The sequence below is a fragment of the Apium graveolens genome, chromosome 11, assembly GCF_009905375.1.
Source record: "Apium graveolens cultivar Ventura chromosome 11, ASM990537v1, whole genome shotgun sequence".
Lineage (NCBI taxonomy): Eukaryota > Viridiplantae > Streptophyta > Magnoliopsida > Apiales > Apiaceae > Apium > Apium graveolens.
Window position 1 is genome coordinate 146,613,769 of NC_133657.1, and position 27,558 is coordinate 146,641,326.

Genomic DNA, 27,558 nt, shown 5'->3' on the forward strand with positions numbered 1-27,558 from the left:
GTCTTTAGGGGCATAATGAAATAGGATGACCATGTCTCCATCTGTAAATTCCTCAACCCTTTCTATAGAAGTGAAAGGGTCATTCTTGAGAATATGGATATATAATGGGTTAGCCATCCTTATAAACAACATCATCTTCTTTTTCCATAGTGTATAATTAGCTATGTCAAAGGCTGGTATCTTGATGCTACTTACCTTTTTTGCACTCATACTTCCAAGATCTTTATTTATTTTCTTTCATATTTTGCTATGATACCACTTGTTAGATATTGAGTACAACACAGAGGGGAGGGGGGTGAATATGTTTTCTTGATTTTTAGCCCATTTAAAAATTTGTTTGGATGATTGTGAAGAAAATAGCTTATGATTTGTAAAGATATTGTGTTCGACAGAAATAAAATCACAGACACAATATTTCAAAACTCACTTAATTTGTATTAATTAAGTTTGTCTTGCTACAATTCCGTGTTCTTAAAAATATAAGAACTTAGCTTCTTTCTTGAGAAAGTACAAGAAAATTTAGATCTGTTTTGTTACTACTAAAACAAAGCACCGTTGTTTACTTTATAGATTAGTATACAGGGGTTTACACAACATGCAATAAGATGTACTAAACCATTTCCTAATCTGTCTCTAATTCTTTCTATTTTTGGTTATAACAAATCTTTGCAAATCTTGTAGGTCTGTGACCATCCTTTGTCAGTTAATCTTGGCCTTGATCTTGCACTCTTCATACTGCTTTTATAGACTTTCCAATCTAAGTGAATAGATCGTTTGTTGATTGATAATCTTGAATCTTTAACTTGTTTGTATTACTGTATTTGAGGCTTATGTTGAGATCTCCAGTTTGTTCTATAAAGAAGTGACATCTCGATAAGTATAATGACTTATCGAGATATCTGAGTTCTCTATAAGTGTATTTGACTTGTCGAGGTCTCTGAGTTCTCTATAAGTGTACTTAACTTCTCGAGGTCTCTAGATCTCTACATGTAGAATTGACTTGTCGATATCTCTAAGATCTCTATATACATTTTGACTTGTTGATACCTCTGAGATCTCTAATGAGAAATTTACTTGTCGATATCTCCAATCTTCACATTTTCATTTGACTTGTCGATATCTATGAGATCTCTACATGCAGAAATGACTTGTCGATATCTCCAATCTTCACATCTTCATTTCACTTGTTGATATCTCTAAAACTTCTCTATGAGCCAATTTGGACTTTTCGATAAGTCATTTCGGAGTTCTTGAATGACTTCTCGATATAACTTGATATGTGACTTGTCGATATCTTGACTAAGAATATTTTTCATAAAACAGATTTATTTAGCTCTAAACTTCTACATCTTTTCTCTGAGGTATGATCTTTACTTGATCTTCTTCCAAAGTTTATTCTTAGGCTTGAAACTGTTTACAGAAAAATACTTCAGTCTAATCTTCTATCATTTTTACATACTAAAGAAATACAGTACATTAAACAGATTTAGACTATCATACAACTAAATCTCAGGGCTGTCAATGTGACTTAGTCTTGTTATTATACAAGCATGTCTTGCACACCAGTATTTGCTAAAATTGGTGGCTAAATTAATAAAAAATACTAATTTTGCAAAATTTGTTGAACTTGTATGATATTTTATTTCGGTGGAGTTGACTATAATGATTAGTTATATTTTTAAAGTAACTTGTTATTATTTTTCCAAATTGTTATAAATAGAATGTATATTTTTATACGGTAAAAGATGACGTGTAATTTTGCTAGAGGTCTACAAAGATCCAACAAATATAGTTATAACGGAATAGTTTGGTAACATTTTAGTTAAGGAAAATGCGCCTTTGAAGTTAAAATTATTTTATATAATACCTATAATATATATACTATCCTAAAACCCATGCGATGCACATATTATTTTTTATATTACATATTTTTTTTGAATTTAATTTGAAGTAAAAATTTTAAGTTATGAAACTTATTTATTTATAATTTTAATAATATGATTTGATAATACTTATTAATATACACATAGGTGTATAAGTTAATGATACTATAATTTTAAAAAATAATGTAATGATTGAAATTTATATTTTTATTGATATTTATAGGTGTGTTAATGAATGATTATTATATTTAATTAAAAATGAAATTTTAGCTGAGATTAATAGTATACGAATGGTCATTAGTCTGTTAACCGACCAAATCCAACTAACTATATTGAGATTTATGTTAGCTTAATATGTTTAAACCTGAATCAATGATAAAATTTTATGTGACAATGAAAAAATATTTATGTTAGCTTGAGGCCCGTTATATCAACCAAATTCAGCTAATTATACTTACTATTTTGTTTAATATTATTTTAGCTCGGAGTGATTATTGTTTTATTTTAGACTGAATGGATAATATGTATTATTTTGTTTTAATTTGATGACATTATATCGACTCCACAAATTTCCTTTCAAATTTTTATTTTGTTATAGTCTGCTCCAATAATATAATATTTTTAACGGGATCACTAATATTTATTATTTTATTTTAGCCCGATTCTTCAAATCCAACTAACTATATGTAGTTTTTTTAATTTTTTATTTAAAATTGGACCAATAATATAATTTTGTTTAGCCCGACCATGTGAATTATACATATTATTTTATTTTAACGAAAACCATTATACATATTATAATTATTTCTTTAATATTTATCTATTTATGAGAGTGTTTTATTTTTAATATTACTATAATTATTGTGACCAGACCGATTACCAACCAAACTTTCATTGTTTCATCATTAATAATAAAAGTACTAGCCTAAAACCCGTGCGATACACAGATTTTTTTTAATTTTATATAATTTTTGAATTTAATTTAATTTTAATTTTATTAAAATATCACTGATTGAAAGATATAATTTTATTAATATTTATAGACTTGTTTACAAAAGATAATTATGTTTTAATTAAGAGATAAATTTTAGCTCACATCAATAATATACGAATAATCTTTAATTTGGTATATCGACCAAATCCAACTAATTATATTTATATTTATTTTAGTTTAATTTGTTTAAACCCGGATCAATGATAAAAAATTTACGTATCAATAATAAAAAATTTATTTTGACCCGAATAAAAGTACATATTGTTTTATTTTAGCTCGTATAATTATTTTCTTATTTTAATTTTGATTTCTCATGAATCAATTATATAATTTTTTTAGCCCGGATGAATAACATATACAGATTGATTTTAGTCCTACGTAATTATATTGAATAAGGAATAATCTCTATTTTCATTTTATTAAAATAGTTTTAAATATTATAAAAATTGAAGAAACCCCGTAATTACATAAACCCAATCATTTTACACATATATCTACAACCAACTTTTAATATTTCGGGGTCGGATCCCATTTATCCCAAAATTCTAATCCTACATTATACCTATCAACGAATTAGGTAAACTTTAATTTTATTTTAACACGGGTCAATAATATAAGAATTATCATTAATTTAATTTTAATTTTTTATTTTATTGTAGATCAATAATATATATTATTTTGTTTTAGTCTCAGACATGTTATATCAGCCCTCTAGTAAGGAACCCGCAGCCGCTACTCTTCGGGTACGCACGGGGTAACCCCACGGGCTCCCACAATAGCCTACAAACCACGCGAACCAAGATAAACTGCACTTAAGCGACATGCTCTGGTTCAGGAGACATAATCATAAATTCTCCTCCGGTGGGATTCGATCCGTGACAAAGAGGATAGTTATCTATTTTTTAAGTAAATGAGCCAACCCCTGCGGGCTCTAATTACATTTAATTTATTTTTAAATTTTATTTTAACTCTGATTAAATATTATTTTGTTTTAAACTGATTATATAATATATTTTGTTTTATCCTGCTGGCATTATATCAATCAACGCATTACGTTTCAAATTTTATTTATGTTGTTGCACAGTTTAATAAAATATTTTTTAGCCAAATCGGTGGTATCTATTATATGGTTTACCGTGATATAACAAATCTTGCTTTTAGTTTCAAACCCGTTATATCAACCAAATTCAACTAATTATATTTAGTTTTTTGTTTAATTTCATTTTAACCCGGGGTGAATACTATTATGTTTTATACGTACCGAATTGATAATATGTATAATTTTATTTTAACTTGATGACATTATATCGGGCAAACAAATTTCCTTTCATTTTTTTGGTTTGGCCCGTTTATTATTTTGTTTTAACTTGATGACATTATATCAACCAAACGAATTTGCTTTTAAATTTTTATCAGTCTTTATTATTTTGTTTTAGTTTGAGGCTTCAAATTCAACTAATTATACGTAATTTTTTTTATTTTTTTTTATTTTTTTATTTTTTTTATTTAAGATTTGATCAATAGGATAATTTTGTTTTGCAAGCCCCGAGTGAATATTATATATTATTTTGTTTAAATCAAAACCATTAGACATATTATAATTCTATTTGTATTTATATAATTATTATATTATGAATATTAATCTATTTACGAGAGTATTTTATTTTAAATATGAGTATAATAACGGTGATCGGACCGACTACCAACCAAATTTTCATTTTTTCGTCCGTAAGAGAGATAGTATATAGATATGTAGTATAGATATATAGATAAATGTATATTTACGGAATTTCTACATATTTATAACTAAGGGGTTTAACCCAACACTTTAACTTCCAAATTATTTTTTCAGTTAAAAAAAAGTACCTAATTTTTATAATATTAATAAATATTTTTATCATAATTTTTAATAGACGGCTCTGATTGTGTCCCCAAGTTCTTTACTTTTAAACACAAGTACTAAAACCCTAATTCTTGTAATAGCACCCGACTGCTAAGTCCCTCACATCTCCCCTATCTTTTCAATTTCGCACCAGGTATGATCCAATCATATACACATGCACATATGAATTCTGGGTTTTTTTTTCTTTTTGGATTTTAAGTAAATTTCATATACTTTTCTACATTTTCTTTCAAGATTATATTAATATATTTTTGTTTTTTGTTTCAGAAGCTTGAGATTATAATGGCTGCTAATAATTCACCACCCATTGTAGACAAGGAACAGGTGTGTGTGTCTTTTTTGAAGCTTAGGACCCTTTATTGTGTTTGTATATATGTGGGTGTGTGTTAATTTTTGTTGAATTTGAGAAAGTTTATATTTTTAGCTAATCATTGTTGTTTTGTTGGTTGGATATTTGAATTTATGTCAATTTGGGGTTTATTTATTTTAATTAGGGGAGACGATTTTGGGTTTGATTTCGTGTTTCGTAAGTGTCAATTTTGGGGTATGTTGGCATTGGATTAAAATGACGTGTAAGCTTAAAGTAATAAAGGAGTAATTTTTGGCCAGTTGCTGATAAAATTCTGTCGTGGCGGATATAGTCACCCCCGAGATTTAATGTTGGTTTGAGTTTATTAGTTGTGTTTTTTTAGTTACTTGAATTTTTATTAATCTATTGTTTGTTGGTTGAATTTTTTTTAGTTATTGTCAGCTTTAGGGTTATTACGTGTCATTATTGTGTGGGTTTTATTGATTTAGATATACACTTTGGTTGGTTAATGGGAATGTAATGAGGTAGGCACACAGTGATACTTTATAAACAAGGTGAAAGGTAGTAGAGAATGATTTTTAGAGGGAACAGTGAAAAGATAAGAGTGCGTAATAAATATTTGAGGAGGTTAGTAAAAACATGAATGCAAAGTAGGAATGAGTATTCATTCCCAAATAGGTGTGTTTGAACTCTGCTTTGAATTGTATGAATGGAATGGAGATGCGATCGAAAGTTATGCATATTTAGGCACCTTTAAACCAAATGGAACTTAAGAGTATAATCTTGGGGACAGAGTGGGGGGGGGGGTTCTCTGACTGTTGCTATTAATTATAAATCCATTCTATATATAATGTGTATTGAATTGAGATTTGCATCTAACAGTTTTTGCAGGGCTAGTGGGTATTTGCTTTATCTTTTCTACTTAAAACCGATAATCTGACTATATCCTATGTACTGGCCTTATGCAGATATTCGGTATGGCAGCACAGGAGATGGAATACAGGGTTGAAATGTTTAACAAGTAAGGTTTTTCAAGTGTATTCTGTACCATTGTCATTCTGTTTGTGTACTATGGAGTACATGAGTAGTTGCTACCAAATTTTTCGCGTGACACGCCATTACTGAATAATGAATTAGTTTATGAAGTGACGGTTTGTTCAACACAGGCTTCATTTTCTTTCCCAGAAAGTAACTTACTCTTGAAGAAAACAGTGAGCAATTGCTTAGTTTTTTTCCTCTTTTGAAAATGAGAAGTTATTTAGCAGAGACTTGCAAGTCGTAACCTCTCTCAAAAGAAATTTCCCTTCTTTGGGAAATATTTTATTTTTATGAAACCAAACAAATGTAGGAAAATTTCCAATTTTTTCCAGAAAACCAAACAAACGCAGTAAAATCAGAATTCCGGAAAATATTTTCCTGAAGCCAAACACAGGAAAAATTAGGATAACATTTTTTTTGTAACAAAAGGAGCCTCAGTTGCACTAACTAGTTTGCATGAATCAGTACAATACATAGTGACTTGGGTCAATTCTCTAATTATATCATTGAAAAATAGTATGTTTTATTAAATCCTTTTCAAGACCGAGTTCAATGTCAAAAAGTCATGCACCTTGTAGGTGCATTACTTTAATTCCTTTACTTCCATGCTTCCCTTAGCTATTAGTGATAAGTACGTTGTGGATTTCCATTAATGAGAGTTAGCATATGTGCATGCGAGGCTGTCAGGTATGTGCTAAAAACTATTAGCTGAGATGTAACAGTGACAGTGTTAGGTTGTTACATAGTAATACCTATACAATCCAATGATAATTTGCTTTTATATTAGATTTGGGGCTGTCTTTTTTTAGTTTTGCCAATACCTGTATATACCAGTTGATCATTACAATTAATAGCATGTACTGAAATGTAGAACTGGTCTTTATTTTATTATTGCATTGTCTTATTGACCTACACATACTTAAGTATTTTAATTCCTTAATCTTACTTTTCTTTATTATTCTGACTCAGGCTTACTCACACCTGTTTCAACAAGTGTGTTGAGAAAAGGTATGGTTTTTTATGGTCTTCCGATAAAAACTTGCAGGAGTTTACACAGTGTTGGACTATCATTTCTTGTTATGAATGCATTTCTTTTGTTGCTTTCAATTGTTTAATTTAATTGATAATAAATAGTAAACAAATATTTTTCATCATGTATTACTTTACTGTAAAATTATAAAGATCTTACTGTAGCCTTTTTGATTCCAGGTACAAGGAATCTGAATTAAACATGGGTGAAAATACCTGCATTGATCGCTGTGTTTCAAAATATTGGCAGGTAAGTCGTTCATGCTGCCTCCTGATTTCTCTTTCTATTTTTTTAATTTACATAAATTGTCAGAAGGGTTACATTGGGTACTAGTTACTCCTTTCAACCATTATACTAATCATCATTTGACACTTTCAATATATCTTTATCAAGATACTTAACTGTTCACTGTTATCGTATCATTTCGTGCTTAGAGAAAGCCTTGCTTACTGTCTATAATTTTAATGTTAACACTAGAAAAAGATAGATATTTCATAATACAGATATCACTGACTGAAACTGAAACCAAAGAGCTGTCATTTTTTCTGAGTAGAGGTCTTGTAACAGGGACAATTCTAGAACTCACATTTACCAGCCTGTTGCTGAGCATATTCAACTAAACTGTTATCATATTAAAAAATAATCTCACCTGTTTACTTAAAACTGCTAATTTTTGTCAATATAACCCTTTTAGTGCATCACAGAGGCCTTTATCTGGCTATGTCCTTAAGACTTCCCACTTTCAATACAGAGGTGCACATCACATACAAACATACCACCTGCATTCGAAGAATTAAGGATTTATGCTCTGCTGTAAGTTATAGGCGAGGTTCTGTTGCTAGGTTGGTTTAATGTGGTATCGATAGCAATTGTTCTTTTTTATATGATAATTGCTATGGAATGAGCTGTTGAGGAAGAATGTCCCATCCCTTGTCTCTAGAACTCTTAGGGACAATAGACTAATTTCCTCTTGAGTGCCATCACTGTTCTTACCTTTGCCTTGAAGTGGGGCCAACAGCTCCACACTCTTTCACAGATTCGCCAAAGGGGGATAGTTGATCTTTATTTTATTCCCCTTGTCTCTAGAACCCATAGGGACAATAGACAGGTTTCCTCTTGAGTGCCATCGCTTTTCTTACCTTTGCTTCAAGAGGGGCCAGCGCTTTCGCGATTGCTTTGTGGGGACAGTTGCTCTTTCTTTTATACCCCTTGCTACGAATATGTTTTTATGCGTATGCGCCGTTCATGCCTTTGGAATCGGCTGGTGCTGGCATTTTCTATGTGACGAACATGGCATCAAACACCAAATCCTACACTATAGTTTAACAAAATGAAATTAGAGCTAATGCTTAGTGAGCTTCTCTGACTCTATCTCTTTGTCTGCTTCTTCTCATATGAATTAGTTTCCTGTTGATATGCTAAGAGTCAAGAATTAAAATAAATCAAATAGCTCTTGGTTCTTTTTGTCTTTCTTGCAGGTAGTGTGTTCATCTCCTAATAGTAGAAATTGAAAGTAAAGAGTTAATATAATAAATTAAGATTCTCACCTTTTTTATATATAATAATATGTTCGCAGGTAACTAATCTGATTGGTCAGCTGCTTGGTACTGGCAAACCTCCAATGTGAGTCATGGATTTTCATCAAGCAAACAGTTGGATGAGTTTTTTTTCCTTCTACATTAAATATATTTAACTACCATAGGAGAGTTGGTGAGTGTGTTGTCTTGTTCGTTCCATTCTATTTTATTAGCAGCAGTTTTCATCCTCGACGTTACTTTTAATACAACTTGGAAATTTTAGTCTTCCATAATTTTTTGGTAATTGTAATAATTTGTGGCAGTTCTATTAAATATTATAATGACTACAGGTTGTACACAACTACACATGCAAATTTGACAACTCTATAATGTTCCTAACCTAGAGGGCGAGATGTCTTGTTTGATCAGAAGCAGTGTGTAACCGTTTTTAGTCAAAGGGAAACACGTATCATGGTTTTGCTAAATACGGTTTCCCCAGAACGACAACATATTCCATTTTCTTGCCAAATTCCAAAAAAGGCCTTTAGATATAAGATGAAATTGCAGGAATAGTCTGATGAGGTTTACGTTGACTTCAGAAGATATGTAATGTAATTTGTTCATGTTGGAAATTTCATTAGTTTATAACTTATATTTATAACCTCTAAATAGGGAGTCTAAATAGTTGGTATAAAGCAAAAGAGATTTAATTTCCTTTCCTATTTTTGGTTATACTTCAATTTTCATTTGGACCAAATCATTCAGAAATAGGAGTACTTGAGAAACAAAAGAAACCTTGACTTGTGGTGTTCTGTTTTCGCAGAGCGAATTATGAACAATATTTATTCTTTGAATGTAGTAAACGTATCTTTACTATAAAGTGTGACGCAGATTTGTATTACTGTGAAGTGTCTTGTTTTACCAATCACGGCTGCAGTAGTAATGGCTCCTTATGAAAATCAGAAATGTCGGTGGGGAGGAGATTAAGTTACTTAGTAGAGTACTCTGGGGGATTTGGTTCTTCAGGAAAAGCGAGTGTGGGAGCAAAAAGTGATTAATGATATGGCTGGAGTGCCAAGTTCTTGTCAGATTGGAATGCTGCTATAATAAGTAGATCATCTCTGCAGGCAGGTAAGGGTAATAATGTGCCTGTTTCTTGTCACAGATGGCAGCCTCCTATGGTTAATTGTGTAAAACTTAATGTGGACGCCTCCTTCAATGTCATTTCGAACTGGTTCTCTATAGGGATGATCCTTCGTGGTCATCTGGGTAATTTTCTTCATGGTAAGGTTGCTCGTTTTCCTATGGTAAACTCTGCTTTTGAAGCTGAAGCTTTTGCTATAGCTGAAGGTCTGAGCTGGCTGTTCTCCTTGCCATATAAAGATGTGACAATTGAGTCCGATTCCATGCTGTCTGTCCAAGCTATTAATCGATGTAATCACAATGCTCTTGAGGTCGGCCATGTCCTGGCTATGCTGCAGGCTAGGCAGGATGTTTCTATTGTTTTTGTTAAACGGCAAGCAAATAAGGTAGCCCATGAGATGACTCATTTGCTTTGTAGCCAAAACACTTTCACGTCTCCTCCTTTGATGTTGGTGGAGTTTATGCCGTATGATTCAACGTTTTAATGAAAGTTTGCGTTTTGTTCAAAAAAATAAATAAAGCATCGGTGTCGGCAATAGAAGTCAGCGAGCTGTGTAACCTGTGTAAGTTTGGCTTTGAACGAACAACTCTATCTATCTATAACTAATCTTTAAAACATGTGAACCGAAACTACACAAGTAACTGAGCTTGGACCTGATTCTTCTAAAAGCTTAAGTGGATACCTAAACAATATAAACAACTTAAGCTCCTCTTATTTAAAATATTAACTCTTCTTATTATAACAGTATACTTGGGGTTTCTTTCTGATTACAAAGGAGGCCAGTATCTTATACTTATTCCTAGAACGTAGCTAACTAAATTTGGATGCAGTATTCGCGATTTCTGATGATCATTCGAAAGAACCAACTTAAATGCAGAAGTTAGATGGATGTTGGATAAACCATGCAAGAACCATGCAAGCCAACTTCATATTCCGTAGTTAAACCCTTTCAATAGGGGTATGTGGAGGCTTTGATGCAAATCTTGAAGGAATATCAACTTCAACTAGTTTAGGAGTCCGCCGTCCACAAATATCTGGTAGCCTGGCCTCTTCAGCTAGCTTCTCTTCACAAATCTTACTTGGCTGTTGAAGCTCATATTGCTTAATGCTATCAAAAACTGCAACACTAATGGAAAATGCTTGTAGAAGTGACAGGGTTGAGTCGTATTCCACCGAGAAGATGCCATTCTTCAGTGGGGAAAGACTGAAGAATGGAGTTGCTTGTTCAGCTTTCTCCTGCAAAGCAAGCGTAGCAATATTAGAAAATTTGAATAGCAGATATGTTGAGAGAAACCTGGAGACAAGATGGTTTTCAACAAGTATACCTGGGATTGAGAAAAGAGTTCAAATCGGCCATCAGATTTTGGATTGTTGCTGAAAACATTTACCTTACAACCTAAATCCCAACCCCCACAATCACATTGGCCACCTGAAAACCATCGCTCAATTAATGGTGAAGGTTCTCCTTCACTTGGCAGCCCATGACTTCCACCAGGAAGTAGCACTGTTGTGCTAAAAAATTCTTCACTCGCAATAACAGATTTATCCTCTTGAAGGTCTCTTAAATTAGAAGAGACTCTGGATATTTGAGATAAATCTTCCACACCTGTAATTGTCTTTCTTGGAAACTTGACAACAATGGCGGCAAGCTCATCATTTGGTTGCCTGTCACTTGTTTGATGATCAAATAGTGGTAGGTCCACGGCATATAATAAAAACTCCCTGATGCTCAACTGATCAACAGTGAGGTGTTCAGCCAATCTTGAGAACGGTAAGTCAGAAACCTTCATCTGGGCAACTACGTTTGGTACGTAATCTTTGACTTTGGTTCCCTGAGATAGCCAGCCTCCACTCTTTCTCCTCGTTTCATGAACGCTGAAGAACGTATAGATCCAAGTGGGATCATTTTTTCTTGATGAAAATTTTCTCAGAGTGGCTAATAGAACATCACTGTTGTCAACTGCAAACGTAAACAGCGGGAGATTATTGTTGGTTGAAACATGAAAATGAGCCTGCAACGTTGATGATCCCTTTATTTTATTGCGATGTGTTTCATCTAAAGTAGGGGTCCTTAAGTTTGTAAAGTCTAACTTTACTTTTGGTCGATGCACAAATGATAATGCTCTTTCTTCATCAAAAGATGCGGAGAACCTGCACGTTGATATTGAATTTTTTGGTAAGTGATCAGAAAATCGAGAGCTGGCTCCTTTTGTGTTCAGCAGTGGATTTAACAACCTCTTCAAAGGACTGTAATGGTCTTTACTACCAGCATTGGAATGATTTGTTTTTGCAGTATCTGGACAGACAAAAGAATTGGCTGTGTCAGAACCAGATTTGACAGTAATGTCCTCTGAGCTGAACTGATGTACATCTGAACTGTTTCTGGAATGGTAACTTCTTCTTCTTCTTATCCTGCTCAGGACAGAACTTAGTCTATAACTCGGTGAGGGGTTTTCTGCCTCAGAGTCTTTATTAGTGCTCTTCATATTTAATACCTTTAAAGACTTGGCCGAAGTTGAGACTGTAGGCATTATGTTTATCTTCTCTTCTGAAATCTTACTCTTTGATCGATTTAATAATTTAACTGCACACGACAGTGAGGGGAGCATCTGTTCTTTACGAGGTTCTTCACTGCCATTGGTTTCAAGAGTTATTGCGCATGAGTCTGAGGTGCTGGGATGAAGATCTGTACTGTAAACCTCCTGAAGATGAGATCCATCTGAGCTGATAGATTCTTTTGATTCCCGACTTCTTGGTGTAATACTAAAAGGAAAAGAATGGTTACAGTCAGCTCTTTTTCCTGGCCTAGGGAGGACTACGTCATTGTATCCATCAGAGAAACCATAATGAGTACTATAACTCTGCTGATCTTGCAACTTCTCTGGTTCAGGTCTGGATGCATCAGCTTTTACTTTCCACTTCCCTTTCGAAGATGGCTGCCTATAATTTTGGAAGTCCGTGGATGATTTTGTATTATTTGAGCCTAAACTTTCCCTCTTGCCTTTTCTCAACTTAAGTTCTGAAGATTTTGTTGGGAACACCGACTCTCTTGAAATACTTTTCTTTCTATCAAAAGGATTGGTTGTGACAGCTTTCATATCCGTATAGTTTGCAACATTTCGTGCACGGGACTCAACATGTTTGGAATGACCAACTGGAGATATATTCAGGTAAGAGTGTAGCGAAGGTCGGCGTTCTTTATAACTGCTGGGAGAGCAGGAATCATCACCTCTCCCGTAGTTAGATGATCCATCTGTCCACAAGCTCGAGGCGGTAATACTGCTTGATGTTGAATACCTGCTGCTAGGTCTTTGTGGATGGTTATTCTGCCAATTTTCTAACCTGTGCCAGTCAAGAACTCCGAGATTTAAGGGTTTCGCTTTAACTTTGTCTCCGTTCTCCAGAAAGCTTGGCAATTTTGACATGTACTTAACAAGCTCCTCTTTCTCAAGTCCCTTACTTTTACCATATTGCCTTCTCCCTGAAGAAGGTGTTTTAATCACATCACTCTTTACTTCTGAATGGAGGTCACTATAAGATACATTATGTTTATCTTTCCTATACTTGTTCTGCAACTTGGTACTACTACTCCCACTGGATGACCAAGGACTATTCATCATTTAGTATCTCTTTGCGACTCTCGACAACTAATACTCCATCTGCTAGTTAATTGAAAATGGCTTCCACCTGTAGCAGAGATATGTCATTGGTAAAAGCAGTTTATGGGTTACACAAAACGGATGAACGAAGATACGAACAAGCAGTTATACACATACAAAATTCTTTTGTTTCATATTCCAAGTATCAACAAAATCATAAACATGAAGTACAATATTAGAATTCTTGTAGCATACATCTACAAGCATAACTTCAAGCAGCAACAGTATGATTCATTTTGTAGGTTCAGCAAGAACAAGCTTTCCTCTTAAATTGCTAAGCTTCTCTCATTTTTTCTCTCGGATAAACTTCAGATTATAGCTCGTGTAAACGCGTAGTTTAATCTTACAACTCTGCAAAAGGGACCATACACATAAGTAGTTTTTTTCTTCTTTAATTGTGACAATGTCCTTATTGGCCACATCTCAAATACAGAGCCATAGATAGTGTTCTCTCTACTATAAGACAGACTACAGCTAGCAATAATAATTAGTAAATCACCAAAAAAGGACTCCGACTTGTGAAGGCCTAAAACTTTTGTCACTGGCATGATACTGAAGTCTTAAAGATTATAATGTAACTGTCACACATGTAGCCAAAGAAATGCAGACAAAGAGAATTTAGTGGTCCTAAGAAATTCAAATTGAAAATGAGAAGACAACTCTAGCAATACAATGAGAATTAATGAACAAAAACCAACTGATATACTCCTATACCTTCCTCAAGTAATTTGTAAGAACCATTTTAAATCCCTGGAGCTAAATGCCTTGAGGATTTGTAATCCCCAAGGGGCTAGTGGCATATACTCATCAGTCATCGCCGCTCCCTTCCCCATACGAGACCTTGGCATGGGTTTAAATCCTCACTTCTCCTCCCCGCATACTTAGCAAATTCATTAAATTACTAAAACAAGTTTGTACCGAAAACAAAGGGAAAAAAGATGAAGAAAAGAGGGCAGATTCAAACTGTCAAGTTGTCAAATAGCTTCTTGTAGAGTCTTGTTTATAGGGGTTATAGCAATGGAAAAAGACAAGAATTTCAGCATATATACCTACTTCTCTCTGCAAATCCATACTATCTGAGACAAGCTGATCAATTTAAAGAAATGAATGCCAAAAACAAAATAGAGTAACAATAGGCCAAGTTAATGTCAAGCCTTTTCAATCTCCGTCACTTAAAACTTTCAACTTTTTTTCAGGGTCTTCACGAGAAAAACTTCTTTGGTCTGGTAACACTCTCTGTGCATCTTAGACTTCTTCTACAAGTGGATAAGTTTAATTTCATTTGGTTTAGCAACTACAATCTTCATTACAATCCAATAAATTAACAAGCACAAAAACAAAAAGAAATGTTCCCACTTAATTATAACTGAAATAACATAAAAACAGTACCATTTGAACAGATGCCTGAGGATGTAGCATAAAAGAGATTATCTTTTAGATACGAAAGCAAGAACATAAAGCTTAAAACTTGAAGAAACAAAAAGTACCTGATAAACATCCCTTTTTAAGCAAATTCTTGGTAACCCTTTTGTTGCACAAACTACAAGAAGCAGAAGAAAAGGAATTATAGCAGGAATGTGTAAGAAACGTATAAATGCATATACATGACAGAGAGAGAGGGGGGGAGAGAGAGAGAGAGAGAGGTTTGTTGAAGTAGTGTCAGCAGAAGACGACTTGATAAAAAAAAGAAAGGGCGTTTGCATTCATGCACCGTATAGCTAAATCATGACATATTTCTCCTCCTCATATCTTTGGATTCCTATTAAATTTACCGCATCTTGTCTAGTATCATTCCAATAAGGTGTTGGGGCACTGATTGAACTCTTTGAGATCACGACGAGTTCGACTACCGGGCACTATTCATATTTATTAATTATTAAAAAATAATATCATTCTTCACCCCTTCTACAACCAAATTACATACATCAAACCAGAGATAAATTAAAATAAAAAGATGCGGCGGTAATGAAATAAGTGTGATCACATATAATGCATCACCATTTCGGACTTTTTTGACAAAAAAACTAGGATTATTTCATAAATTAATGACAAGCTTAACAGGCTTTTTGAGAGTCTTGCTTCATCCCAGTAAGCGACATAAATATTGTTAAATTAATTCTATAATTCGGTCCTTGTTAAAACCAGATTTCGGTGACCCTATGGTTGGTTATCAAAAATAAGCTTTTGGTGAGAAACGGAATGAAGAGAACGCGAGAAATTATCTCGTGTGAAAATAAATTAATCGGGCATCATAGGTTTTTTACATATGACAATAATTCTCATAAAAAAGTTAGTTGTGCATAAAATATGAATGAATGTCTTCAGAACCTGTTACCATTTTAGCTTAAACCTTTCATATTAACTTAAACCTTACTCACTTCCCGTTCGGTTGCGAATTGTTGGGGACGTGACCGTTGACGTGGACCACATTCTCTCTATGAATCGCGGCATGCTCAACCATGGGGATAAACATGCCAAAGAGACACAATAGGCAACGCTTGTGAAGTCGTCTCTCTCTAATCAGCTGTGTACAAACGAACCTCGCAACCGTATTCAACCGCTCGTAACCAAACCGCATTTTATGGATAATCGCGAAACGTGGGTTGATTGTAGATTTAAATTTTAAAAACCGCTCATTCACGGTTTGGATGCGATTTTAAATTTTTGAAAATCGCAAAATCGTAATCGCAAATCGCAACATATATTTTTAATAAAATATATTTTCAAAAATGTAGTGGATATCATATAAATTAATAAATATACATATTTATTAACTAATCTTAGGTTAATGTTAGTACTTTGTTTATAAGATTTACAATTATTATAAGATACTAGCTTAAAACCGCGACGCACGGACTACATATATTTTTTTTAATATTACATAATTTAAAAAAAAATACTTGAATTTAATTCTTAATTTTGTTCATTTAATTGAACGATATAATTTTATTGATAATTCTAAGTGTATTAAAAAAATATGTTTTAAATAAAATTTGATATTTTATTTCACATAGATAGGATACGAATTATACAAAGTTCAATATTAATTTAATTTATCAAAGATCAGTGATTTACATTATTTTATTTTAGCCCGATGCCCAATACACCGACCAAATCAAACTAATTATTTTTAGTTTAATTTTATTTTTTTTAATTCCGGATCAATAAGATAATTTTGTTTTAGACTGAATAATTACTATATATATTTTTTTGTTAGTTGAATTGTATTTTTATTTTAGTTATGTGTTAGTATGAATCAATTGTATAATGTATTTTTTTATCCTCGATAAATAAAATATATTATTTTATTTATCCAAGTTCATTGGTATAATTTTTTTAGGAGAATTGATAGTATTATTATTTTATCTTAACCCGAGTCACATTATATATCAACCAAATTTTAAGAATTATATTTAGTTTGTTTAAATTTACTTTAGCCCGAAGTAACAAATTAGAATGATATAGAACTCAATATGAATTAAAATTTAAATAGGTAGAATAAGTTGAATTTAAATATAAATTATAGTGATATAGAGTTCGATATAAAATAGAATTGAAATTGATAAAGTAATAGAGGAAGTTGACTTCAATATCAATTAGAATTAGAATTGAACGACCCAATAATTAGAATTAGAACAATTAAGCAAGGGTAATTAAGTAATTTCAGCAAGTACCGACCGACCGACTACCAAACTTTTAATGTTTCGTCTATTATTATATAGTATAAATATAACCAAACAAATTGAAAATGTAATCAACATGTAATTTTTTTTATCTTTTTCTTTTTTCTTTACTCTCGCCTCCATATTTTTGTATGTTTTTAATATCCTTGCTCCACACGAAACATTAGTTTATATTTTATTTTTGAATGTAAATTTATCACGTAACTTAAACTTGAATTTATTAATATTCCGATTTTTTTTTTTTACAAATTATTAATTATTTTAAAATAAGTGGTTGAACCGCAAACCGATCCACAATAACCGCAAATTCGTAACCGCAATTGATGCGGTTAACCACAACCGTATTTGCGGTTGTGGATGACAATTTTCTAAAACAACTCTTCGCGGTTTGGTTCAATTTTTACCTCAGATCCGATCCGAACCGCGTACACCCCTAACTTTAATAATGCCATATGTCTCTTCTAGAAATTACATTTTAATTTTAACCGTCTAATTATCCTAAAATTAGACATGCTACTGCCTTATACCCATTTCTTCGACAAGTTATCTTAAACTAAAATTTAAAAAAATTTATATGAAATACAGCTCCAACAATATTCTAATATTTTCTTAAAAAATTATGATCCTCCACTCATAACTTATTTATAACTAATTATTAGTGATTTCTTATGTTCATTTTAATAATAAAAAATTTATTTATCTCTCATTTCCATTTCAAATACATAATTAGAGTTTAAATTTAATAATAAAATATTACTAGAATACACTTATAAATAATGTTGTAATGTTGTTGAAGTTGACATACAATTAAATATCCTAAAATACTAAAATTCATTTTTATAATAATATTTTTAAGCAACGTGTTATGACTCCATTGAAATTACTCTAAGCAAATACTCCCTCTGTTTTTGTTTTTGTATGTTTGTCGTTTGACTTCTATGCACGTAATTTAAAGTAATTTGACCATGTAGTTAAAATAATTATTTTAAATATTTTTTTTTGAATTTTAGAATAACTTATATATTTTGATTCAGAAAAATAAAATTTTTAAAAAAAATATTTTTACCAACCGGTTAAAATATCTTAAAATATGTGGAAAAAAAATTAAACGACAAATATATAAAAAAAAAATAGAGGGAATATATCCTTAAAATGTATCGAGACCGGTTTACTATTCTAGCTTATTTCAAGTTAAGGTCTGAAATTAAATCGGGGCCCAAGTTCGTATGTTAACTTGAAATTTTGATTTTGGTTTCATTGCGTGAATCTTATCCACTGACTTTTTGCTGTGCAGTCAATTTTTTGTTGTCCCCCAATCTCCCGGCGCTAGCAGTAATTTATGGTGGGTCAGAGGAGTTACTCTATCCTCCCACTTACATTATATTTTAACAAAATTAACACAAAAATCATTTCCAACACTCTTCTTGTGCCTCCCTATATATTTTAGATTTTCAAAAGCTTTCTCTTTACTGAGGAGCATATAATGTGTTATGTCCAAAATTTGGTACGAACAATATCCGTATCAAATTCGGGTCAACATAACTTAATTTGGACGAATGCCAAATAAATGGATTTTCACGGACGACCAAGGATGGACGTCCAAGGAAGGACGACCAAAGAAATGGGTTTTCCCTTGAAGAGTTTAGGGCGAGCCCAACTCTTGGAAAAGTTAGGGCGAGTCCAAATCTTAGAAAAGTTAGGGCGAGCCCAAAACTTGAACCGCTTGACACGAGCCAAAACCCTGGGATGGTTTGACACGCGCCTAAACCCTTGGACAGGCTACGACAAGCCCTTACCTTTGGACAAGTTAAGGCGCACCTTAAATTTTTGATTGATAGATTCCTCATACGGATTCCTCAGACATGATTACTTTGACGGATTCCTCAGGATATATCAGAGTTTATGTAACAAGGGTAAAAGTATTGGAATATGAATAGAGGATTCAATAAATTGGGAGAAATCAAGAATTGAAATGAAATAGAAACAAGAATCAATAATTGTGTATCCGTATATGTGAACAATAATTATCAAAGTGTAATTGATATGGAAAAGTGGGGTATATTTCACTATTCTGAACTTAGAATAGGGGAAACACTTGCCTGGTATGCACTTCACCTCGTATGCTTCACTGCCTTCTGCTTGTGGCTTGATTCGCCTTGTTGGTATTGAATCTATCATGGAAAGATATTCGTTTAGATAACTTACATCATACGCGTCTCTCGAATTGATACCACGTAGCCCAAATCGTCTACCCATACGATTCTATCTGACTCGTATATATAATTATATAGCACATAAGGTTCACATAATCACGTAAAACACATAGCACATAAGGCACACAATTGATTTTAGACTCATAATTATTTTTAGGATCGATACTAGACTTATACTCGCTGTTAGGAATATGTGTATTAGTTTGATGATAAGTTCAAACACTTAAGTAGAAATCTGGTGTTTGTAGACTCAACGGATAAGACCATTCTGGCTATCCGTTGAAGGAGTAGCTTTACTTAGAAATAAGTTTAGTATTGTAGCACATTTCATTCTCTGTACTTTAGTTGTAATTCTTAGATGTTGTGGGAAATTATAAGTCATGTTGACTTCTAGTGGATATGAAAACTAATTGTAAATATTTCATGCCTTGTAATTTTGTATAAGTGAAGTAGTATCAACTGATATTAAAGGCCTTCAACGGATGAGAAACAAAGCTTCAACGGATGTCTCTAAAGCTTCAACGGATAACATCCATCAACAGATGAGTGCATCAACGGATAAAAGCTTCAACTGCTAATGCTTCAACGGATAAAGCCATCAACGGATAAAAGCTTCAACGAATGCTAAGTTCAATAGCAGTTGATAGTGACAATTCATAAGCTGACAGAAGCACATGGGTTGACAGAGACAAACCGGAATGTGGCAGCCTCTAGGAGGAATCAAGAAAAAGCAGCATTTCCATTTTGGTGCAAACAAGGAAGTATTCAAAGATTCACAGCTAAACCTAAATTGCATTGGATAGAGAAATGAAGAAGAAATATGTGAAGAATCTTTTAATTGTATTCTACAGTTTTGTCTTCACTTGTAAACTTGGTGTTATATAAACCAAGTAGCAGCTAGTAATTAGATGATGAATTTTCCAGAGCTGTTTAGAAAAATCCAGAGAGAAAATCATCTAGTTTGTACTAGGACGCAGCTATGATCAATTCTTTGATACACAGATTTTCTGAAATAACACATCTCTGGTGGAACAACATATCCACCAGAAAAGTTTTTAAGTTCTTTGTGTTCTTTACATTTGTGCTTGAATATATATCTGTCTGTATTAGCTTAAAGCAATTCACACACATTTGTTCATCAAAACACTTAGTCTTAGAAACTGCTCAAAACTTAAAAAAGATTTGAGATTTACATTCAACCCCCCTTCTGTAAATCTCATTGTTAGTCCACTGGGAATAACAATTGCTATCAAAGCAGGCTCTTAACATACAAAGAGTTTAAAGATCTATTCTGCTAACATCATGAGTAAGAAGGATATTGGTGTAAAGATTCCAATCCTGGAAAGAGATAACTATCATCACTGGAAAGTGAAGATGCATTTTCATCTTCTCTCTCAAGATGAAAGCTACATCAACTGCATTGAAAATGGTCCTCACATCCCTCACAAGGTGGCCACAGCTGCTACTGCAACAGTTGATGTTGGACAGTCTATTCCTAAGCCAAAAGCAGAATGGACTGTTGAAGATATTGAAGAGGTTCACAAGGACAAGAAAGCCATGAATATTCTGTTTAATGGCCTATATCAAGATATGTTTGACAATGTCATTAACAGCCAAACTGCTAAGGAAATTTGGGATACTGTGCAACTTATCTGTGAAGGTACTGAGCAAGTTAGAGAAAACAAAATGCAACTTCTCATTCAACAGTATGAATATTTTCATTTTGAAGAAGGGGAATCATTGAATGATACATTCAACAGATTTCAGAAACTGTTGAATGGATTGAAGCTGTATGGCAGAGTGTACCAAGTCAAGGACTCCAATTTAAAATTCTGAGGTCTCTACCAAAGGAATGGAAGCCTATAATGACTATTTCTCTAAGAAATTCTCAAGATTATAAGGACTTCACACTTGAAAGATTATATGGAATTTTGAAGACCTATGAACTTGAGATGGAGCAAGATGAGCTGTTGGAAAAGGGAAAAATAAAAGGTGGATCAGTTGCACTTGTAGTTGACAATGAGAAGATTGAAGCCAGGAATGAAGAAAAAACAATGCCAAGTCTTAAAATTGGCACAAGCAAATCAGAATCAAGCAAGGAAAAGGAGCAAGTAGCTGAGGTTGAAGACAATTCCAGTCAAGATGACTCTGAAGATGTTGATGAACATCTGGCTTTTCTGTCCAGGAGGTTTGCAAAGATGAAATTCAAGAAAAATGCAAAATTCACTAAGTCAAACAAGAACATGGTGGACAAATCTAAGTTCAAATGTTATAACTGTGGCATAAGTGGACACTTTGCAAATGAGTGCAGAAAGCCATCCTCTGACAAGAAGAAATTTGAGCAAGTTGATTACAAAAAGAAATATTTCGATTTGCTCAAACAAAAGGAAAGAGCTTTTCTGACTCAAGATGATTGGGCAGCAGATGAAGCCAATGAAGATGATGATATAGAATATGTCAACCTAGCCCTGATGGCTAATTCTGATAAAAATGAGACTAGTTCATCAAGCAACCAGTTAATTACTACTGACCTCTCTCAACTTTCTAATATTGAATGCAATGAAGCCATAAATGATATGTCCAATGAATTATATCATTTGCGTGTTTCCCTTAAATCACTAGCTAAAGAAAACACAAGAATCAAAGAGAATAATGTGTTTTTAAGTGATAGGAATGCTGTGTTAGAGGGTAAGGTAATTGAGCTTGAAAAGATTAAAATCAAATGTTTGACTGTTGAGAGTGAACTAGAAGAATCTGTTAAGAAAGTAGAAATTCTTTCTAAACAATTAGAACGTGAGCAAGAGGTAATCAAGGCCTGGAAAACATTTAGGGATGTTAGTGCTCAAATTGTCAAGGTTCAGGGAATTGAATCACTCTGTGAGAATGCCTGGAAGAAAACCAAAAAGGAAGTTGAATTAATTGATGGATTGTCAACGGATGATGAAAGTTATCCGTTGAAGGAAGAAAAAGAGCATCCGTTGAAGGCTCATCAATTAAAACAGGCAAGTGATTTTAAAAAGAACAATTTGAAAAATCTCAATAAGAAATTTGGTTCAACTTCCAAGAACTTTGTCAAGGAAGAAGCTAGCACATCTAAAGATGCCAGTTAGGTGAATATATGACACATGACCTTAGATCAGTTGAAAAATAGGCTTAAGTTGGTTGAGGATAAAAAGGAAACTAAAAGAAAATCTAATAGAAATGGGAAGGCAGGGATTAACAAACACAACAATTACACACCTGATAAGTATGCTCCTAGAAAAAGCTGTGTGTATTGTAAAAGTGTTAATCATCTATATGATAACTGCAAATCTGTTAAGAATGCTCCCATGCCTTTAACTCCCTCCATGCCTAACATGTCTATGTCACCTCTGCATGCTATGCCCGTTATGTCTCATCAGAATCCTCATGCACATTTTGATGATAGTGAAGATGAGAATGATGGAGATATATTGTGATGATAATGAAGATGAGAATGATGGAGAAGGCACCTCGAAAAGAATTCAAAATCTGCCTTTGGACAATGCACAGAATGCTGCATCCGTTGAAAGTCATAATTCAGCTTCCGTTCATAGAAACAATGCAGCATCCGTTGAAAGACAAAGTGCATCATCTATTGAAGTTCATAATGAGGCATCCGTTGATCACAGTCTGTCAACGGATAATCATTTCACTTTATCAAGTAATAGAACTCCCAATTCCTTTCAATGGATCAGCAACTTAGGGGGAGTTTCAACCAATCAACATTCTATCTCACATCATGAAAATACCGAGGCAACCTCATCTAGAGCTAATCTACCACCTCAAAGGAAATGGACCAAGAATCACCCTTTTGAATTGATCATTGGTGATGCTACATCTAAAGTGCAAACTAGAAGGGCTACTCAAGATGAATGTCTATATAGTAGTTTTCTATCACAGGAGGAACCTAAGAGAGTGGAAGAAGCCCTATTGGATCCAGATTGGATTTTAGTAATGCAAGAGGAGCTAAACCAATTTGAGAGGAACAAGGTATGGAAGCTGGTACCCAAGCCAAAGAACAAGAGCTCTATTGACACAAAATGGGTATTCAGAAACAAGATGGATGAAAATGACATTGTCATAAGGAATAAAGCCAGATTGGTTGCTAAAGGTTATTCTCAACAAGAGGGAATAGATTTTGATGAGACATTTGCTCCAGTTGCCAGACTTGAAGCCATCAGAATCTTTCTAGCCTATGCAGCCCATGCCAATTTCAAGGTCTATCAAATAGATGTCAAGAGTGCATTTCTGAATGGAGAATTGGAGGAAGAAGTTTATGTAAGACAACCTCCAGGATTTGAAGATCCAAATTTTCCAGACTATGTGTATTATCTGTTGAAAGCACTCTATGGACTAAAGTAAGCACCTAGAGCCTGGTATGAGACTTTGTCAAAATTTCTTCTAGATAATTACTTCACAAGAGGTACTGTTGACAAACCTCTTTTTCTTGAGAAATGTTAATGGCTCTACAATACTTGTTCAAATTTATGTAGATGATATTATATTTGGTTCTACAGATGATAAGCTTTGTAAAAAGTTTGCTAAGTTAATGCAAAGTAAATATGAAATGAGCATGATGGGAGAGCTAACTTATTTTCTTGGTTTACAAGTTAAACAAGTTAGTGGTGGAATTTTCATTAGTCAAACTAAATATATTTATGATCTTTTAAAGAAGTTTGACTTAATGGATTGTTCATCTGCAAAAACTCCCATGGCCACTGCCATCAAGCTTGAATTAAACAAGGCTGAAAAGTCTGTGGACATTTCAAGTTATAGAGGCATGGTTGGCTCACTTTTATATTTAACTGCTAGTAGACCTGATATAATATTTTCTACATGTCTCTGTGCTAGATTTCAAGCTGACCCTAAAGAGTCTCACTTAGTGGCTATTAAAAGAATTTTCAGATATCTCAAAGGGACTCCACATCTAGGAATTTGGTACCCTAGAGAGTCTGGTTTTAATCTAATTGGCTACCCAGATACAGATTATGCAGGTTGCAAAATAGATAGGAAAAGCACAACTGACACCTGTCAATTTCTAGGGAATAAGCTTGTGTCATGGTTCAGCAAGAAGCAAAATTATGTTTCTACGTCAACAACTGAAGCTGAGTACATTGCTGCTGGTAGTTGCTGTGCACAGATATTGTGGATGAGGAATCAACTATTTGACTATGGGCTAACTGTTGACAAAATTCCTATATGTGGTGACAATACAAGTGCCATTGCCATTACTGAAAATCCAGTACAGCACTCAAGAACCAAACACATTGCCACCAAGTACCACTTCATAAGGGAACATGTGATGAAAGGTACAGTGGAACTTCATTTTGTTTCAAGTGAAAAGCAGATTGCAGACATATTTACCAAGCCACTTGATGAATCAACATTCACAAGATTAGTAAGTGAGCTAGGTATGCTTAATTATTCATAATTTCATGGTCCTATTGCAATTTGTATTGTAGCCTGAAATGAATTTGTTACAAGAACAAAGTTGGCTTTGCATATAGTTTATTTCATCAATGGATATTCCCTATCCGTTGAAAGCCAAAATTGTTCTATCAATGGATGTTCATTATCCGTTGAAAGACAAATACATTTCTGGTAGTTTTATCCTTCAACGGATAAAACTGTGTTAATCTTCAACGGATAACCATTTACCTCATCCGTTGAAGTGTCACATCAGTCATTTTACATGAGTCACAGCCATTGATTCTTTTACTTAACCGTCGATACATATACAGTTGTATGTATTTGTATTAAAGGCAGTTTTAAGAATTTCTACCGTTTATTTTATGCTCAAATGACTGTAATTTTCTTAAAAGAACTATTTAATTCAAGAAAGTATAAAAGCCCCCTTGAATTCTTATTTTCACTTTACGCTTTCTTGCTATTTTTCAAAAGCTTTTATTCTCTTTCTCTCCCAAAACTCTCAATCTTTCTCTGCAACCTCTACTCACAACAATGGCACCAGTAGTCAAGATTATGTCTCAGTCTGGATTTGTTTATGAAAAGAACAATTTCGTAGCCTTGGTGGAAAAGAATGAAGCCCACTCAGATTATCACAAGATGATGGACTTCATCAAAAACTGCAAACTAAGCTATGCAATGCTGGAAGCCCCAACTATCTATTGTGAGGTAATTGAGGAGATTTGGACAACAGCAGAGTTCAACTCCACAGACATGACCATTGCTTTCTCTCTCAAAGGTAAGGATTAATGTATTAACTGTGATGATATACAGTCTTGCTTTAAGCTACCTGAGAATAATGCCATGACACCACACACTGATAATGATGTATCTGCTATGTTAGATTTCATAGGCTATTCTTTTGATTCTGCTAGCTTAGGGAGCATTAGAAGAAAGGGCCTTAGGAAAGAATGGAGTTTTCTTGGAGATGCCTTTATCAAGGTTTTCTCTAGGAAGATTAGCAATTTTGATGCCATAACTTCATCTCTTGTTAATATGCTCTATATGCTAGTTTCTGATAGGTACTTTAATTTTAGCAACTATGTCATGCTAGAATTAGGTTCCAGATTAGGTAACAAAGCTAATAGACCTCATAACATCTACTATGCTAGATTCTTTATGTTATTGGCTAACCATGTTGCTGAAGGTTTGGTCATAACTAATGAGAGCAATAAACTCAAATGCTGGGTGTAATAACCCCAATTTTTGGAAAATTTTGAAATCCTTATGAATAGTGATTTTGCAGATTATGCTGAATGAGAAAACTTTTCATGCCACACTATGTAGGGGTTCTGTTATTGATCTTCTGGGATATTATTAGTACTCTATGTGGTATATAAGTGTATGTAAAGATCGTCAGAATCCAATTCCGAATACTTTGATTTTTCCCGGAAATCCACTAGATACGGAAACAATTGAGTATAAGGTAACAGGATAAAAATGATTTAAATTAAAGGATTATAAGAGAGGATCATAAAAGGAATACAATATATTGAGAAAGGTTAAGGGAACCTAAGTAATAAGATCCCGGGTATGTGTTAGGGCGAAATCACGCACTAATATTCACGCAAGTATACGCGTTCGCAAGTAATATAGAATACTTTCTAGTTCGTTCCCTCAGAGACTCAGACTAATTTATTGTCTACTTAAACTCACTCACCAATGTATGATTACTTCTCAATGTTAAGATAATAACACTTAAAATTGTTGATTAAATATTAATTATAATTAACTACTTAATTAACCACTTAACTAACACTTCAAATTATCAATAATAAAACACTCATGAGATCACAACTTCATTATTACTTCCTTCTATAGCCATTGTTATTACCTTTAGCATGTGATAGTGATGATATTAATCGAATAACACAAAACTGATAAAAGCCAACTTTCATTGTACTCATACCATTCTACCAAGCATCCACAATTAAGATAGAAGTTGAATAGTCATCAATTATGTTGAGTTCCTATATGTCTACAGAAATTGACAACACAACGATTTAAGCACAAGTTATTCCTTTTGATTACATAGGGCAAATAAAACTGTTAGAGTTACCCACTAATCATGCACAACGTACATGAACCTATGCTAGCATGGCAAGTTCTAAATCTCAAGATCCACCGTCACTTCACAAGAGATTAACACCCTATCTTATATGTTCGCGACGCACATAAGACGAATACGCACAACCAATACTAGATATCATGCAATCATCACACACTAAAGTATTAAACAATTAACTAAAGAATTCCATAGTAAATCCGTTGCAACCCCATGATCACGATTAGCCCATAATAGAACTTATCGCCATCATGGGTTCATATGAAATCATGATAAACGAACACAAGAAAATAACAACTAAACTAATTATATTAAAACAGAGTACGTCACAAGAGTAATAAATCAAAGCAAGAAAACTAGCATCCAACGTTACAACGAAACAAGAATCACAAAAATATATGCTTCCTCTTCGTTGCTGTGTGCTAAATCGGTCTTCTTCCTTATCTCCTTCGCTTCTTGCAAAACACAATCTAAAACATAATCCCCTCTTAATACTCTGTGAAAAACGTCTCAAATCTACTTATATAATAGTCCCATAAAACTCAGATTACATAGAAGTTGGAAGCCAAACAGAAGTAGAAGTCTAAAACAATATATTATTTTCCCCGACCCTGCGCGGCCGCTCAGCATTT

The 27,558-nt window shown here is 33.4% G+C and overlaps 3 protein-coding genes across 3 annotated transcripts; 2 read left to right on the plus strand and 1 right to left on the minus strand.

The window, feature by feature from the left end:
- The first annotated feature begins 4,794 nt into the window (after positions 1–4,794).
- Positions 4,795–9,036, plus strand: LOC141698653 (mitochondrial import inner membrane translocase subunit TIM10). The gene is made up of 6 exons (XM_074503426.1): positions 4,795–4,913; positions 5,048–5,104; positions 6,059–6,111; positions 7,098–7,136; positions 7,338–7,407; positions 8,735–9,036. Exons 2-6 carry the CDS (start codon positions 5,063–5,065, stop codon positions 8,783–8,785), a joined length of 255 nt encoding a protein of 84 aa, XP_074359527.1. The 5' UTR covers positions 4,795–4,913; positions 5,048–5,062; the 3' UTR covers positions 8,786–9,036.
- Positions 9,037–9,640: 604 nt separating this feature from the next.
- LOC141695991 (uncharacterized) lies at positions 9,641–10,303 on the plus strand. The gene is made up of 2 exons (XM_074500190.1): positions 9,641–9,725; positions 9,807–10,303. The coding sequence occupies exons 1-2, from the start codon at positions 9,641–9,643 to the stop codon at positions 10,301–10,303; spliced, it is 582 nt and encodes a 193-aa protein (XP_074356291.1).
- A 206-nt stretch (positions 10,304–10,509) lies between these two features.
- On the minus strand, positions 10,510–15,207 carry LOC141698652 (uncharacterized). Its single transcript, XM_074503425.1, has 3 exons — positions 14,966–15,207; positions 11,145–13,506; positions 10,510–11,055 (listed from the first exon to the last, which is right to left on the minus strand). The coding sequence occupies exons 2-3, from the start codon at positions 13,437–13,439 to the stop codon at positions 10,759–10,761; spliced, it is 2,592 nt and encodes an 863-aa protein (XP_074359526.1). The 5' UTR covers positions 13,440–13,506; positions 14,966–15,207; the 3' UTR covers positions 10,510–10,758.
- Between the last annotated feature and the right edge of the window lie 12,351 nt (positions 15,208–27,558).

Bases quoted from the DNA above. Each gene is read 5' to 3' on its own strand.
- LOC141698653 (XM_074503426.1), top strand. From the start codon at position 5,063: ATGGCTGCTAATAATTCACCACCCATTGTAGACAAGGAACAG. The intron at 6,112-7,097 runs GTAAGGTTTTTC...ATTCTGACTCAG, and splicing joins AGGGTTGAAATGTTTAACAA to GCTTACTCACACCTGTTTCA. The intron at 7,408-8,734 runs GTAAGTCGTTCA...ATATGTTCGCAG, and splicing joins GTGTTTCAAAATATTGGCAG to GTAACTAATCTGATTGGTCA.
- LOC141695991 (XM_074500190.1), top strand. From the start codon at position 9,641: ATGTCGGTGGGGAGGAGATTAAGTTACTTAGTAGAGTACTCTGGGGGA. The intron at 9,726-9,806 runs GTGATTAATGAT...CTCTGCAGGCAG, and splicing joins AGCGAGTGTGGGAGCAAAAA to GTAAGGGTAATAATGTGCCT.
- LOC141698652 (XM_074503425.1), bottom strand. From the start codon at position 13,439: ATGATGAATAGTCCTTGGTCATCCAGTGGGAGTAGTAGTACCAAGTTG. The intron at 11,056-11,144 runs GTATACTTGTTG...CTTGCTTTGCAG, and splicing joins AACTCTTTTCTCAATCCCAG to GAGAAAGCTGAACAAGCAAC.